The sequence below is a fragment of the Aulonocara stuartgranti genome (assembly GCF_965226115.1).
Source record: "Aulonocara stuartgranti genome assembly, chromosome: 6".
NCBI lineage: Eukaryota > Metazoa > Chordata > Actinopteri > Cichliformes > Cichlidae > Aulonocara > Aulonocara stuartgranti.
The window spans coordinates 5,948,926-5,966,248 of record NC_138944.1 but is presented as its reverse complement, the minus strand read 5'-3'; the positions used below and the strand labels follow the sequence as shown (position 1 = coordinate 5,966,248).

At 41.1% G+C, this 17,323-nt stretch overlaps 1 protein-coding gene and 1 long non-coding RNA gene across 2 annotated transcripts; both read right to left on the bottom strand.

Moving 5' to 3' along the window:
- Positions 1 to 1,690: 1,690 nt before the first annotated feature.
- On the bottom strand, positions 1,691 to 15,166 carry LOC309707833 (collagen alpha-1(XX) chain-like). Its single transcript, XM_082535393.1, has 7 exons — positions 15,109 to 15,166; positions 14,662 to 14,787; positions 14,285 to 14,576; positions 14,162 to 14,207; positions 4,305 to 4,574; positions 3,951 to 4,217; positions 1,691 to 1,851 (listed from the first exon to the last, which is right to left on the bottom strand). The coding sequence occupies exons 3-7, from the start codon at positions 14,366 to 14,368 to the stop codon at positions 1,751 to 1,753; spliced, it is 768 nt and encodes a 255-aa protein (XP_082391519.1). The 5' UTR covers positions 14,369 to 14,576; positions 14,662 to 14,787; positions 15,109 to 15,166; the 3' UTR covers positions 1,691 to 1,750.
- On the bottom strand, positions 5,991 to 13,008 carry LOC309707838. Its single transcript, XR_014277083.1, has 2 exons — positions 6,287 to 13,008; positions 5,991 to 6,167 (listed from the first exon to the last, which is right to left on the bottom strand). It is a non-coding gene; the product is annotated as an uncharacterized lncRNA (long non-coding RNA).
- Positions 15,167 to 17,323: the final 2,157 nt, after the last annotated feature.

The following is a 17,323-nucleotide window of genomic DNA, read 5'->3' as shown; positions in this document are numbered from 1 at the left end:
ATGCCCCTCTGGTGCATGTACCCACGTTGACGGCAAACCTGACCCCAAACATGGTGTTGAGCAAAGTTGATTTACCTGAATTTTCAGCTCCAATGACTGTGATGACCTTAAGCTTGCTACTGGAATTCATGATGTTATGCAATTCAGTAAGTACCTGGCTGATCCATTTTATTGGGATGTTTGCTGCATCTCCATCAACAAGCTCAAGAGGGAAACCATCAAGCATCATCTGAGCACACTGTCCAGGAAGTTGTTCGATGTTTTTTCTCTGACGACTGTATTCTGGCAGGCAACTCACATTATTATACAGCTGCCCACACTCTCTGACAAAGTGGACTACTCTTAAAGAGCAAGCTGAAATTTGGTTGTCAGTTTCCACAATTTCTTTTGTTTCCTCGAGAGATTTCTGCCTAAGCTCTTTGTATCGATCCTGGAGAGCTGACAGTTGATGCCTGGACAGGTTATCCAGTTCCATTTCCAGCCATTTGAGAAAATGGTAGCGTTGAACCTCTGAGGTTGTCATCCCATGGTGGAAGCATTCCACTGCAGTTGTCATCTCAAAACTTTGCTGCTTGTTCCTCAGCTCTTTCTCTTTTTCTTTTATGGACTCGCAGTAATTGCCAGGGTTATTGTTTCCAACTTTACGTAGCCTCCAGCACTCAGTTTCCACCCATGAAATTGCTTTCCAGATGTTTCCCTGATAAGGCAGTTGCTTGTCTTTGAATTCAGAGATGTTAGTTACCTTTGCAGTGATTTTACTCGCATTCTCCCAAGCAGTCTGGCATTCATCCCTATCCTCATCAACGAGAATCTGACAACAGTGAGCTGTGTAAGCCAAATCTGCCAATGACACTTTTTTGGTTTGGGGGCTTACTAGCATTTTAGAGACTGATTCCTGGAGTGCCTTTAGTAGTTCTGTATCAGTCTTTTTAATCTGACTAATATCAGTCATCTTTAATCTTGGGTTCACAGTCAGTTGTTTGAGTCTATAGCTTTTTCCCTGTGTGCTGCTTATCAAAAAGATATTTGCTTCCACATGTTTTCCTTCCAGATGCTTGAAGTAATTCGTTTCTGATTCATCACAGTAGATGTAAACAGCTGCAGATGCCTGACAGAGGAATGCAAATTGTCTTTCAGAAGTCTTGATATCTCCTCTCATATTGGTAAAAGCCAATGGTTCTGTGAATTTATCTATCTTCCTGTTCCCACACGGGAGGTACCAGCTGATTTCCACCAGTCCATCTGAAATTCTTCTGGGAACATCACAACATGCCATGATACGGTGACAAAATGTGTGATGAATCTGCTGATTGTTGCACAGCAACTTGTTCAACATCTGAGATTTGGACAAAGATGTTTTTCCCAGCCTGACAAATGATACCAAAGGAATATCAGACAGCACAAGTCTTTCATCAAAGTATGACTTTAGGAACGCCTGCTGAGAGGGTCTGAAAGTTCGGACAATGGCGCGCATAGACCACAGCATCATTGTGATTTCTCTTGTTTCAGAGTTTGGAAGCAAGAGTGGGAAAGCAAACTGACAGAGTGACATTTTCAGGACCAAGTCCTGCTGAAGAGCACTGTCTGAACAAAGGAACAGTGCAGTTACCAAGTCCAAAAGATTGATAGCATTGCACTTGTCCCCATCTTGAGACACACATGTGGCACTTCTAGCATTTGTATTCAGCAACATGAGTTGCTTTAAAAAGGCCTCAGGAACTGCCCTTGCAGATTTTGGTTTCCTCTGTGATCAATCATACTGATTAATCTCCAGGACAGTGCTAAGTGTGAGCTTGGTGTCATACTGGTCTTCCAGTCCAATCTTTGACAACACCTGCCTTAGACTTGGCTCTGTGAATTAACAAAAGAAACCAGTAAGCGTACTAGGTCATTTTTACTGATTATGATGCATTTATTCTAGTGCTGTCAGCGTTAATCTTGTCAAAACGACGTTAACGCCATAACCGCATTAACACGGCAAATCTCAGTTAGCGAGTTATTGCGGATCACTCCATGCGTGGGGCTTCACGGCATAAATGTGTTAGCACAGTTAGCTTATTAACACAGCGTCAATGTGGTTATGGTATTTACGCCATTTTAACGAGATTAACGCTGACAGCACTAATTTATTTTTCACAACTGAGCATCAAGATACCCACAGAGGACGCATGATAACATACTAAGATAGTGAGTGGATCATAGTAAAGCTTTAGTGTGAAGGGCTGGTAACCAACACAAAACATATATAATTCACAACTGCCTTACATCAACCTCAAGTCAAGCTAAAACCTGGCAATTTAATGGCATTTATTTTAAATTTAAAACAAGTGAAGCAGAATGCCTTAATAACAAAACATGACAGTCTAAGGCCATCTGCCTCCTCACATATTCTTTCTTCCTTCTGCTAACGTTAATTTTCCTTTCTGAAGTGCATACCTTCACCTCTCCAGGTTCTCTTCACCTGCTCCCTTGTCTCACTACAGACCACACTGTTGTCTGCAAACATCGTAGTCCACAGAGACCCCTGCCTGACCTCATCTGTCAGTCTGTCCATCACCACTGAAAACCCCAATCGCAGCACCACTTTTAACCAATGTTGGGGAGTAATGGAATACATGTACCGGCGTTACGTATTTAAAATACAAAATATGAGTAACTGTATTCCGTTACAGTTACCGTTTAAAGAGGTGGTATTCAGAATACAGTTACTTTGCTGAAATAAAGGGATTACATGATGGTCTTTTCCTGTTTCATATGTTACGCGGTCCCCTCTCTGTTTCTTGGGGAAACCCAAACAAAACACGCATTAAGAGGCTCTAATGCCTGTGTCTCAATCTCGCGGCCCATGTCGCCTCTACTTGCGGCCCGCATAATGACGTTAAGATTTTTTTTCCTTTTAATTATTCTTCAAAAAATTATTTAATATGAAGGCAACAAGCAAAGTGTTACAGGCATAGCCCTAAAGAATGTAGCCTTATGGGCAGTGTAGCCCAGTTGTAAGTAAGCTATTAAGACTCGACTGTACACTGTGTTCATGTTTTCCTCCGAAACAATAAGTTCCATTGAAGCAGCCTTTCAACACCTCTCTCTGTCTCTCGCTAGCAAAGTTGACCCAAACAACAAAGTAAAGCTAGTTTTCGGCTACGAGTCCGACACAGAACCCAACGTATTAGCCAGAAGTCCCTTTACTGCGGTCTGGAGCCGCGAACCTGTTTTCTATACGTGCGGAAAAGTTTTCTATACGAGATTGCTGCAAAAAGTGCAGCCTTACCTAATGTCCACCCTACTGTTACTCATTTTATATTAAGATTTAAAAATCTAGTTGATATTGGTATGACGAGTAACCTGCAGTAATAGTGACAAATCACACAGCAATAGTACATTCATGTAGTTGTAAAAAGCTTGTTACAAAATATATTTGGGGGCATGTATTCTGTAATCTGTAGTGGAATAGATTTTAAAAGTAACCTTCCCAACACTGCTTTTAACTCATCTCTCACTCTTACCGCACACCTCACCACTGTCTCTGCTGTCCTCATCTCCTGCACCACCCTCACATACACATAGTTCCTCTCTTGACACCCTGTCATATACTTTCTCTAGATCCACAAAGACACAGTGAAGCTCCTTCCAGCCTTCTCTATACTTCTCCATCAACACAAACATAGCATCTGTAGTGCTCCTTCTCCGCATGAAGCCACACTGCCGCTCGCTGATCGTCACCTCTCTTCTTAATCTAGCTTTAGCATTTCTTTCCCATAGATTCATGGTATCATTCATCACCTTTATTCTTCTGTAGTAAAATTGTTCTTGAAAATTGGTACCAGTAAAGTATATCTGTACATGTAATGTGAGAAAATAAATGCTAGCAGTTGTAATTCTTCAAATATGTCTATATAGTTGACATTAAAAAAAATAATAATTAAAAAGCAAGTGCTTCATCATCTCACCTGTGCGTGTGCAGATAGAAATTGGCTCGCTGCACCTATCATTCACCACTGTTGAGACAGAGATGGTGTACTTTGTGTCTGGTTCTAAATCAGAGACTTTTTTGCAGTAATCATGGGTGTGTATCACCAGAGGCTCTTTTCCTGGACTTTCAACAGCTATGAGAAATTGTTGAGGAATTCCCTCCATTTTTTCTCCATCCATCCATTTCAAGGTCAGAGATGTAGCATCGGAGTGCTCTTTTGTTAAATGTCGAGGGGGTGGCACAACTGCAAGAGAGCAGTGATTTTGTTTAATCCAATTAAAATATGAACAGTGAAGCAAATCTAAAAATGATGTGGATTTTCAGATTTTACCTGTGAAAACAGTTGCAGTGACCCATTCTCTTAAATTGCCATCTTCATCTTCTGTGGCCACGCTGAAGAAATACTGTTGTCCAAGTTCAAGGTTGCTTATTTCTATTTTATGAAAATTTTTGATGACTAAGCGACCTTCCACCTTCTGCGAAGAGCTCCACATGACCCTGAAGCTTTTGGGTCCTTCTAGTCCCTTTGGGTTTCCCCAGCTGAGGACCACCGAGTTTGGCTTCACTGACGGGAACTGAATCCTACCAGGAGGGGGCACCACTGGAAAATGTAATGTAAAATAAGAAAACATTTTCTTTCCGCTGTACTCATTTACCTAACGATAAAAAAATATAAATATTTGAATTCATTTGATTCCAACATTATCATGACTTTTAAAATTCAACTGATGTAGCAAAACACAATTTTTAAATATGGTTAAAAAAATAATTTCTTGTCTTAAAACCACAGAATGACTCAACAATTTAGTCATTATAAGTTATATTTGATAATGCATGTGTTAATACCTGAAAAACATGTTTTACACTTCAAAGTCTGTCTAATTAATTGGCTTTGGAGAGGCATAAATCTCTGAAGATAGTGCCAACAGCACACTTTTAGCTTTGACCTTTGACTTTAGAGTAAAGTCCGCACTAGGGATGGGTATCGTTTAGGTTTTATCCGATACCGGTGCCAAATCGGTACTTTTGAAACGGTGCCGGTGCTCAAACCGGTGCTCAAACCGGTGCTTAAAGACTGGAGAACACAAAATTGGTCCACAAACCTCTCATGTTCAGCTGGTTTTTTGTAAAAAGATAACAATGTTAGCCTTTTCTGCAGCTATGGGGCATATATGGTATCACTCTTGGCTGGAAGCAGTGCTTAATCAATGGGAAAAAAACACAAACTTTGTCCAAAACCTCTCATGTGTAACTGTTTTCCACTTTTTCTTTGGTCATTTTAGCCTTTTTGGCCAGGGTGAAGGGAGTGTTAGGTATTTTGATACCATAGTAGCATTTACAGGATATTGTTTTATACAGGAAAACTGTTACTCAATAAGGCCCAACTACTAGTTGTTTTTCTCTTTCTCTGTGACCCAAGAATTAATGTGTAGGACTCACAAGCTGGTACCCCAAGGTCGAAAACACCACAGAGATGAGACCACTTCCTTACTCCCATCCTCCCTTTTTCTTTATCTCCTGGAAAAGGCTCGTTAAAGGCTAGGTGGTTTGTTTCAGAATTCACTAATGAAAGAACTCTGTATTTTATGTCTAGGAGTGTATTTTGCTGGGATGATCATAAATTGTAGCTGAGCTGATAAACTACACACAGGATACTTCTTTGTTCACAAGGCAGGAAGACGTTTCCTTATTTGGTCTGTACCGGTTTGAACTGGGAAAGCTGACACACGAACCTTTTTTTTCATCTATATAAACTGCTGTGTATCAAATAAACCTTTGAGTCGATTTGGGAAGACAACCTGAAGCAGTCTGTGTTTCCTTGTTCTCCCAAGCTGCTCCCGACGTCGTAACTAACCCAGCTGAATGGCATACCTGAGTGTTACTTTAAATAATTAGGAATCTTAGAAGGAAAGGACAGAACTCTGCTTATCGCTCACGCCACGGAGGAAACCCGGGAAGGCAATTTCCTTCAATTTTGGTGTCAGAAGTGGGATTGCTGACAGAAGGTAAATATGCGTCTTTCATATTTATATAGAGACCATATTATACCTCTCTCAGTGATCGATCCATAAAAAAACGGGATATGCTGACGAAGTTTCACTTAGTGATCCAGAGAGATACACTGACTGACTTCCTCAGTCCCCGAATAAAGTAAATTAACCCTTGTGTGGTGTTGGTGGACACAGGAAGTTGCCTGTTGTCTTGAATATTTTAATTTTGTTTAAAAAATAATAATAATAATTAATTGTTTAATTAAACGTACGTTAAAAAGTGAGAAGTTGCTCACTCAGAAAAAGTGACACAGAAAGTTGCCTGTTGTCTTAAATACTTCTCGTTAAGTGAGAAGTTGCTCATCAAAGAGTGACACAGGGAGTTGCCTGTTATCTTGAAACGTACGTTAAAAAGTGAGAAGTTGCTCACTCACAGAAAGCTAGTAAATAATTAAATTTAATTTTGTTAAAAAAAAAAAACGAAAGAAAACTGAAAACGGGTCTCACAGACCCGATTACCATACAAGGGTTAAAAGCAGTAAATTAAAAGCAGAAAGACACAGGAAGTTGCCTGTTGTTTTACGAGAAGTTGCTCGTTAAGCGAGAAGTTGCTCGCTAAGTGAGAGTTGCTCACACAAACAAAAAATTGCTAGCAATAAATTTAAAGTGACCTCAGCTGTGCCGCAGCGAAAATACTAACATAAATCCTCCTAGCGTGTAAACCCCTCTGGAAATCACTGAACATGGGTCAGAATTATTCAAAGACCACAGACAGGTCCGATAAAAAATCTAAAGTACCTGTAAAACCAAAAATTAATAAAATACAAAATAAAGTCTCAAATAACGGCTCAGTATAACTCCCATTTCCGGTTACGTGTAACCTACGTCCGCGAATCGGTGAAGACGTCCATGATCACGTATCCAGAACATGCGGGAGTGCTTATGTGACTGACTTTGTTTACAACTTAAGAAGTTCAATGCATTCTAATTTATTTCCGGAGCCTTATCCCGAACGATTATCGCCAGAAAACAGGTCAGTAGAAATGTTGAATATCATTTGTGATAAGAAAAGTAGTCTGCTTAAAAAGTCCTGTAGAAAATATATGATAGAATGCCGCGACGTGATGCATCAAATGTTACCGCTATGGACAAAAGGAGGGTAAATAATGACAAAGTCGCCGATTTCTTTAAGAATCTAAAGAAATTCCTGCTAACAATGTCCAGAGACAAAATTGACTTAAATGCAGTAACTATGTGTAAACAGAAGCCTGATGAATCTATCCTAGTATTCATGAAACGCTTTATGCACTGTTGGACAAGCTAGAGGTGCAAATTTAGCTCAGTTTTCCAGCAGCCGCAGACACCCAAAGCAAAAATGAATTTGTGTATTTAATTTAACACAAAGGGTGAAATGTTTGCTGACACTGATAACAGCTTATGTTTTCTCTGCCCTATGTACCGACATGATGGAGAAGGAACATCCTCTGTGTCAGCTGGACCCTCAGCAGAGAATGAACTCAACATCCTTTTTGTCCGGTACTCTATGTCACACACTGTGCCAAAAAAAAAAAAAAACGTGTACAGACGCCACTACCAGGTAATCCCATGACTGGGAGCCACACTTTTGTTTCTCTCACACTGTTCAACAACATGATAACTGCTCACACAAGTGAAGGTCAAACAGTGATTTTGTCACATAACTCAGACATAGGTTATGATATAACTACACCATGTCGTCACATAGATCTAACCTACCCTATCGACTGTACTATTTCTGCAGTTACATTGCCAGCTGAATACCAGAATATGACATTATGGTCAAAAAGTGAGAATGATATAGGATTTATTGACTGTACACTTTATCACGTACACCTATTAAAACACAACAAGCAGTATATGTCAAGCAACATCCCATTTCCACGGAAAAAGCCGCAGTCCTAGATGTCATGATAGGAGATTTATTGACTACAGGAGTAATAAAGCCCACACTCCTGTCAATCCTGTGCCAAAGCCTAACAAACCTGGCGTATGGCGTTTCATACAAGACTTAAGGCAAATTAATGCAGTCAACATTCCTCTGCCACCTCTCGTTTCAGATGTTCACAGCATATTGACATGCATTGCATACACATTTTACCGTGGTGGATTTATGCTCCGCTCCTTTTTCTCAGTACCTGTGACACACAGCCGTTATTTGCATTCACACATAGAAATAAGCAGTACACTTGGACTCGTTTGCCCCAAGGCATGATAGACAGCTCTGCTGCTTTCTCAATGGTGCTCCACTCCTCCAGGGCTGCACCCTGATCCACATGTGGATGACCTCCTCCTCTGTGCTGAAAGTGAAAAAACTGTGTCAAACTACTACACACATGCTTCTCCAGCACCTCCAAAAGACTGGCCACAAAGCATCTGCAAAGAAAATGCAGTACTGTCAGACTTCTGTTCAATATTTGGGATTCACACTGTCTCACGGAAAACGTTCCATGACTGCAGACAGGGTCAAAGCTGTGACCTCCGTCCCTCGTCCCACTACACAGAAGGACATGTCGTCCTTCTTAGGCATGGTGAACTATTGCAGACAGTGGATACCAGACTGTTCTTTTCATGACCACATTCTGCGTGACTGTTGTAAAAAAGAGAAGCCTCCTCGAATACTGTGATCCACAGAAATGACTGTCTCTTTCAATGCATTAAAGGGAGTGCTGACCTCCGCCACTCAAAGGTGCTGCCTGAATTGTTCAGGGAATGCCGGCCTGCCTGAGGGCAGTAGCAGCTTGCTCTATCATGATAAGGGACTGCGAGAAGCTCACACTCTCACATGACACTTTTCTACACACCAATCACCAGGTCACGACCATTCTAGCAAACATAACTAAACAGCATATGCAAATCTCACTATAAAAGCGAGCAGCACACCTGATTCGCCAGCACATTTATTGATCCTATGCTGTGTTCTTCTGACCGACAGGATGGCTCAGACAGGCTTGACGTTCATGACTGCATGACACGTATACAGGAATCCACAGCACCACGTCCAGATTTAGAGCAAACACCTATCTCAGACTCAGCCACGGTTTATGTGGACGGGTCCTGTTCAAGGCCGAGTGACAACTCATTTCTTTGTGGCTATTCAGTGGTAACAGTGCCTGACATCATACTAGAGGCTCACTCATTACCATTTCACTCAGCACAAAAAGCAGAGCTCATGGCTTTAATACGCGCCTGTGAGCTACATTTGGATAAGCATGTGACAATTTGCGCGGACAGCCGCTATGCATTTGGCGTTGTGCATGACTTTGGCACATTGTGGAGACAGAGAGGATTTAGATCTGCTGATGGAAAATAAATTGCTAAATTCTGATTTTGTTCAAAGACTTTTTCAGGCTATACAGCTGCCATCGGCCGTTGCAGTTGTAAAAACGAATGGACACAGTACAGCTGACACAGACGAAGCAACAGGTAATGCCTTAGCAGACGTGACAGCCAAGGCTGCAGCTGCATCACAGCTCCCACCTCCGCAGGAAGTATTATCTGTGCCCCTACAGCTGCCACTTAAACTCCCAGACTATTTAGGAACAAATGTTGATTTAAAATTCATACAAGAGCAAGCCTCTGCATGTGATTACACCTATTGGGAGAATAATGACTGTACCTTAGATGACAGAGATGGCTTATACAAAATCTTAAGGGTTTGATTGCCCTCCCATATTCCCTGATGCCAGTCCTTGCCCGACATTTTCACTGTGTGAGTCATGTCGGACAAAGAGGGGTAATAGGGGCAATAAAATCAAGATTTGTAATTGAGAAAACATCACACGCAGTAAAACGCATATTAGCAACCTGTCTAACATGTGCACGAACTAATGTAGGAAAATCAAAAGCGAAACATCAGCATTTACCACAACCAGATTTTCCATTTCATACATTACAAATTGATTTTACACATATGCCAGCACAAGGAAGCATCAAGTACTTACTGGTAATAGTGGATCAATTTAGTAAATGAGTAGAAGCTTATCCAACCTCAAAAGAAACTGCAGAAGTAGTCTATCAAAAGTTGAGCAATGAAATAATACCCAGATTCGGAATACCTCACCAGATTAACAGTGATAGAGGATCTTCATTCACATTAGAAGTAATTCAAAAGTGTGCTAAAACTTTAATGACCTGGGTCAAATTACTTCCTCAAGTCCTCTGTGAGATTGGAATGACTCAATCTGCAGTAACCAAATTATCTCCATTTGAAATAAGATTATTTCCAACACCATGGTCAGCTTCCAGAGGGGCACCGCTAGTAGAAGGTGATGTATATTGCATTGTCCACTGATGTTCACAACCTGATAGAAAAACTGAATAATAACTATCAGAAAGTTTGTCTCTCTCAGCCTTTCCCCTCCACAGTTCCACCAGTGGAGACAAGGAGACGCATGTTGGAGAAGCCACTAAAACCAAGGACACTCTGGGAGGCCGCGTTTTCCAGCCCCCAGGCTTTACTGGCAGTGACGAAGAACCAGCATCCTCACAGACGGACAACCTCAGTGGATTCATGCCAGCAGGGTTAAGACCAGCCCAATCGGACCATCTCAGGCGTCGGATCAAGCAGACGACATCTCCGGCGAGCCAGCGCCCGGAACTAGAGCAAATAAACACACACGGGTAGATGACATCTCAGGCGAGCCAGCGCCCGGATCCAGTGCACACACGCAATCACTGATTAACACACAACGTCTGAAAGAACAACAACAAGGTACTCAAACATCCAGCAGGAACAGAAAGCCAAAAGTACCACATGATGTCTAACCTGATAAAGCCAGACTCATTTCATCCTGATAATGGAGAAAATGAAATGCCCATTGTCATCATACGACGCTTATTCTGTGTCTCTCGAACCTGGGACCAGGCCAGGAGACGACTGAAGAACTGTTTTTCTTATATACTTTCTTATATATTTAGGTTATTTATCATATCTATCGCATTAACTTTAGGATTTCTCTTTGCTATTTTGTATTGTAAACTGCAACCATGTTCACATTTCTGCAGGTCATATTTTGCTGACTATACCTCATGCTCCATTTTGCAAGACACCTACTTAATGCACTCCTCACGTTCCCTAAAATCAGTAAATAGCAACATAGACGCCACTAATAAACCATTTTATGCACCCTCTAGAACAGGAGCTAACGCCTGGTATGAAAATGCCAGAACAGCCGCTCGTGATTTAGGAAACAGTAACTGTTATGTCTGTTCAAAGGCTAATCCAGAACAGGTAATAGTAGGATACCCCATATCCGGTTTCCCCCTCACTGAGGGACTAGAGAAAATCGGTGGAGATAATGCTCTCTTTAAAGACGCTTTACAGTTGACTCTGAGCCCTCTCGACTGCTTACTTAGACACACACACACACCAACTAACCCTGAGACTCCATTAGGCGAATTATTGAAGTTATCTGATGACACCGCAGGGACCTGCGCCCCAATGAAACGCCCTAAGAATAGGTTAAAACCCTCACTGCCCTTAGGACAGATCCCTCTCCATTTTAATACTAGTATGATATGCCTGCGCAGACTAAAGTTAACTGGCCCAGACACACACATAGATTATACAAAGGATAACTATACATTCTTCTCTGACTCCCCAGGTGCACGCTGTAATGAGACATGGCTAGCTGTCTCTGTGGCTGAAGTTGTATCATATCTGGAGGAACACACACACAGTTCAAGTTCGAGCAGAGAATCGATCATTGTTCCCCCAGACGGTGTCTTAAATGATACTGACTGGGGGGAGTTAGGCGCGTGACCATGTGTGATTTAACTAACTAGAGCAATCCCACATGCTTATTGGATGTGCAATAATACTCTTAGATTAGCTTTACCTGTTAATTGGACCGGTACCTGTGGTTTAGTAACCGTTGATGTATGCTGTACTTTCATTCCCAATAACACCGCTCCTAACGGTTCATTCACACAAGCTATGAATAAACTTGAAGCATTGCAGATAGAACTAATTGCCAATACAGGTCACGGTCAGTGGCTACATAAGTGGCTACAGGACACGTTTGGAAGATGGAAGGAACTAATTGTAGCCTTTGTAACCGTTGCAGCATGTTTTTGATGATTATTGTCTGTTGTGTGGTACCCTGTGTACGTTCAATGATAACCCGTATAGCTACTAGTACAGCTACTTCAATGTATTTGCAATTGGCACAAATTGACCCAGATTATGTGTCAGATGTTACCAATGATGTTCCTGATGTGTATATTGAACATTAGGTTGTGAACTATTACATTTTATGATTTGCTTTTTATATTATGTTATTACATTTGTGATTTTTCCTTTCTATTTGAGTTATTATTTTTAAAAATAATAAAAGAGGGGAACTGTTAGGTATTTTGATACCATAGTAGCATTTACAGGATATTGTTTTATACAGGAAAACTGTTACTCAATAAGGCCCAACTACTAGTTGTTTTTCTCTTTCTCTGTGACCCAAGAATTAATGTGTAGGACTCACAAGCTGGTACCCCAAGGTCGAAAACACCACAGAGATGAGACCACTTCCTTACTCCCATCCTCCCTTTTTCTTTATCTCCTGGAAAAGGCTCGTTAAAGGCTAGGTGGTTTGTTTCAGAATTCACTAATGAAAGAACTCTGTATTTTATGTCTAGGAGTGTATTTTGCTGGGATGATCATAAATTGTAGCTGAGCTGATAAACTACACACAGGATACTTCTTTGTTCACAAGGCAGGAAGACGTTTCCTTATTTGGTCTGTACCGGTTTGAACTGGGAAAGCTGACACACGAACCTTTTTTTTCATCTATATAAACTGCTGTGTATCAAATAAACCTTTGAGTCGATTTGGGAAGACAACCTGAAGCAGTCTGTGTTTCCTTGTTCTCCCAAGCTGCTCCCGACGTCGTAACTAACCCAGCTGAATGGCATACCTGAGTGTTACTTTAAATAATTAGGAATCTTAGAAGGAAAGGACAGAACTCTGCTTATCGCTCACGCCACGGAGGAAACCCGGGAAGGCAATTTCCTTCAGGGAGTATCTGCCATCAAACAAGAAGACAGCCGCATGTAGCTATGATGATGTTTGCTAGTTCACCTTACATGCATTAATGTAATAACGTGGTTAGCCTACTCAACGTAAATTACACACGAACAACATTAAGCTACTCACGCAGAGAAGAACGGCTGCTGCTGCATCATCATCCGTCATCATTTATGCTACACTGGCAGGGCTAGGGGCCAGGACTCTCCTCTTCGTGTTTTTGGGGGATATTGCTAACTCCGGTCCGATAACAGGCAACCCACGCACAGTAGAGGCGCTCGGTGTGAGGTCTCGCAGCAAGCTATCAAATACGGCGCATTTCTGGGCTTTTAAAAAAAACGCTATGCGTCGCCAGGTGTTTCATCGGATTTGAGGTGTTACCTCCTTTGACAGTATCACAGTATCAGCTTAAAGCACTTGTTGCAGGCTGCTGAGTTTGCATATTTTGCTGTGAAGTACAGCCAGACTTTTGACCGCTTCGCCTTGGGCATTTTTAATCTGTAGCTCTGCTCTAAGAGAACGCACGTACCTGGCCCCGCCTACTATCCTCGGAAACGTAAAATTATTGGCTAGAAGTGTATCACAGCTCAGGAAAAAAAAGCACCGAAATAAAGCACCGAAATGTGCGCTGCTTTTCGGTCTGGTTACTACCGTTTATGTCAGAACACCGGTACCCATCCCTAGTCCGCACACTTTCATAAAACCATTTTAGATGTTTCTATTTCTTTATTGGTCTGCTGTGGCGCTCAACTTCAAATCTAAGGTAATGACACACACTGGTGATTATACTTCTGAGTATTTACAGATGGCAATATAAATGCATTTCAGCTATAAGCTGTCAGCAGTCCATCCATATATATTCATCAACGAAGGTCATTACTTTCTGTTTTCTGCTTTGAAACTGAACTTTCCGAACAAAATTTGATAGTCTTTTTCCCTGTATTAATTTCATATAAATTATATGAAAAGAGGAAAGTGTCAAAACTTCATTAAATGGTGAATCTCTCCATTGATTTCTTATTGTAGCCACAGATCATTGTTACTTAGATGCCATAGTGAATCATTATATAGTAATAATAATAATAATGGATTGGATTTATATAGCGCTTTTCAAGGCACCCAAAGCGCTGTGTCAGTCACCTTTGTGTGGCATTTCATAGTCCTCGGGTTCTTCATCATCAGACAACTGTAATTAAATAGCGATTGTAAACAAAATGCAGCACATCACCGATGATTTCGATATCACCCTTTCACTTGACTCACGGCCTGTTGTGTCCTCCATGCCCTGTGCTCAGTGATGTCATGTCCCCTGTGTTTCCCCTCTGCACAAATGCTGCAAATAGACATCTGATCAGTCCTGCAGAAGAAATCCAGAGACTTTTCATAATGAAGACACCGTTTTCTCTCGACTTCACTGCACACATCTATGAGCTTATGTCTATTCAGGGCATCCACTTTGTAGTGTTGCCGGCCATCCTTCTCACAGAAGGAAACGTTGCAGGTTAGGCAGGTCTTCACAGCAGCAATTTTGCGACAAATGTCACAGATCACCTGTCTGTTTTCAAACAGAAAAGTAAAAGGTTGATTAGTATTGGCATTGCCTTCTACATCAATGAACTGAAATTCAGCAGTTATCTTACATATTATCATATATAACAGTCTCAACGTCAGAGTCGAAATCCCCTGATCCACTTGTTTTAGATGATGAGTAACCCGATGTAGATGACTTTGTGGATTCTGCTCTCTCTAGATCATCCTGGTGACGACTGAAAGGCAAAGGGGGGGGGGGGGGGGGGGTTATTCCAACCATCTCAAAATTTTGTAATATGAGCAGGAAGAATTCAATGGAGGTATGTTGTTTTACTATCTAAAGTCTCTGACTATAGGTCTACGTGACAATGCAATGCTTACACTGGATCTACTTTCTACAGTTTATATACTGTGCATGTAGCTAAGCTGGAGACGACAGGGAAGGCGCCCTATTCACATGTGTTCCCTAGTTTGGGGGTATCCCAGACACCAATAAAAAGTCTGTAAGCAGTATCAGCAAATCATATTTAAACTGCTGGGGATAAAGTCTGGCGTACGTTTTGTTGTCCTCAAAAGTTGATTCTCTCTTGTTCAAAATAGTCCCAGTGTGGACTCTCCAATCTGAAAGAATAATGACATCATTTGTTAAGCTACTTCTTATCATGGATTCACAATTATGAACAAGGTAAGCAAGACTTTCAAGGTTAAACACATTGAACACATTTCTTTTTACAGTATAAATTTATTTTTTATGGCAAAACCTAATGTGAGTAACAGGTTATAGTGAGAATGACGTCATATAACAGTTTTTTGTTGAAAGCAGAAAAAACTAGAGACCAGAAGGAGTCAGAGCTAAAAACTCCTCCCGTTATATTTTCTCATTGAATGCAGAGAGGAGCTTTTTATTGAGATATTTTAATCTACAGCACAGCATGCTGCTCTCTCTCTCTCCTGATATGAGTGAATGAAGCTCACCCACCAATCTCTGTTTCTTTCATCTATGTGACAGTCATTCAATCATTCAAACACTATATTTACATATTATTTATATATCTATATATGATATTCATTTAATTACACTTTTGATTTCAGCGTTTAAATAATTGGATAGTAATAATATAATATTTTATTATATATTATTATATATAATAATTGGATATTATTCTTCATAATCCACAGTGAAAATAATAATGAGAGCGAGGGCATTCTTTTCTTTTGCACATGCATATGTAATGAATAGATATAGTAGTATCGAAAACATTAATTCAGTAGTTACCCATCCAAATCACTCTCGCTGATAAAAAAAAAATAAATAAATGTGAATCATTGCACCTGGCAATAACTAGAAGCAGCAGATACGCCACCTGCTGAAACTGCAGGAGTCACAACAAAACCTTGTTTAATCATGGTCACGTGACCTGGGTGTTTTGAACAGCGCTGTAGAGCAGCGTTTCGAAACATCGAAACTTCGTTGTTCGAAACGGAAGCTCGACACAGTGCCGTAACGTCTGTTTCGAGCTCCCATCCCTAGTTCTAGCCACCTTCTTAATTCCGCCTTGGGGATAAATAAAGTCTCTCTGATTCTGATTTGGTGTATGTGCTAGTTAGCGATAACTGTATACTGTATACTGTATACAATAACTGTTATTGTCCTGCTGCAAAACCCAAGTGCACTTTAGCTTGTGGTCATGAACAAATGGCCGGACATTGGTTCCCTTTACCATAGCAAGTCCTGAGGCAGCAAAACAGCCCCAGAGCTGGGCTGGAGCAATAGGCAGGGTACACCCTGGGCAGGTCACCAGTGTGTCACAGGGCTAACACATAGACACAGACAACCATTCACACCTGCATTCACACCTATGGCCAATTTAGAGTTTCCAGTTAACCTATCCCCACTAACTGCATGTCTTTGGACAGTGGAAGGAAGCTGCAGCACCCAGAGAGAACCCACACAAACACAGGGGGAACAGGTAAAGTCCACAGAGACAGAAAGACCCCGGCCTGATGGTGGAATTGAACTCAGAACAATCTTGCTGTGAGGCAATAGTGCTAACCAAGTGCTTTGCGCCTTTTTTATTTAATTAATGTAAATGGTAAAATGGTAAATGGCCTGTATTTGTATAGCGCTTTTCTTTAATGTATGCATATTTAAACATCAATTTTATTATCTGAGACCACTAATGAATATACTTGTGTTATGCAATATGTGTGAAGCACTTAATCACAATTAATAGTACACTCTTAACAATTTTAGTGAAAAGTTTCATTTCTCAAAACTTGTATATGAATTTATGAATGTCTCATTCTCTGTTGTCCCATTTTGTCCCCTATTTAATAACAGCACTGCAGATGTAAGGACTCTGTTTTTTGTAGAACCTGATAACGTATGCTATCCCATCATGACTGAGATCACCAGAAGCTTGTGTGATGGTGTCACGGCTGCCGAGGCGAGCCGTGTGGATTTAGAAGGAGGACCCAAGATGCAGGCAGTGGATAAGATGCCGGTGAGTTTATTTATACAGGAGTGAGAAGGCAAACAGGCAAGAGGGAAGACAAAACTAAAGACCTGAACTGGGAAAGCTAAATGACAAACCTGAGATGATACAAAAAGGGATGAGAGGCAGAGAGACGAGCAGGACACCAAGTAACATAGACTGACACCGACTGACACCGAGTAACAGGCAGGAAAACACACAGGGCTTATATACACAGGGTAGTAATGGGGGAATCGGCAACAGGAGGGAGACACAGCTGGGAGAGATCAGGGCTAAC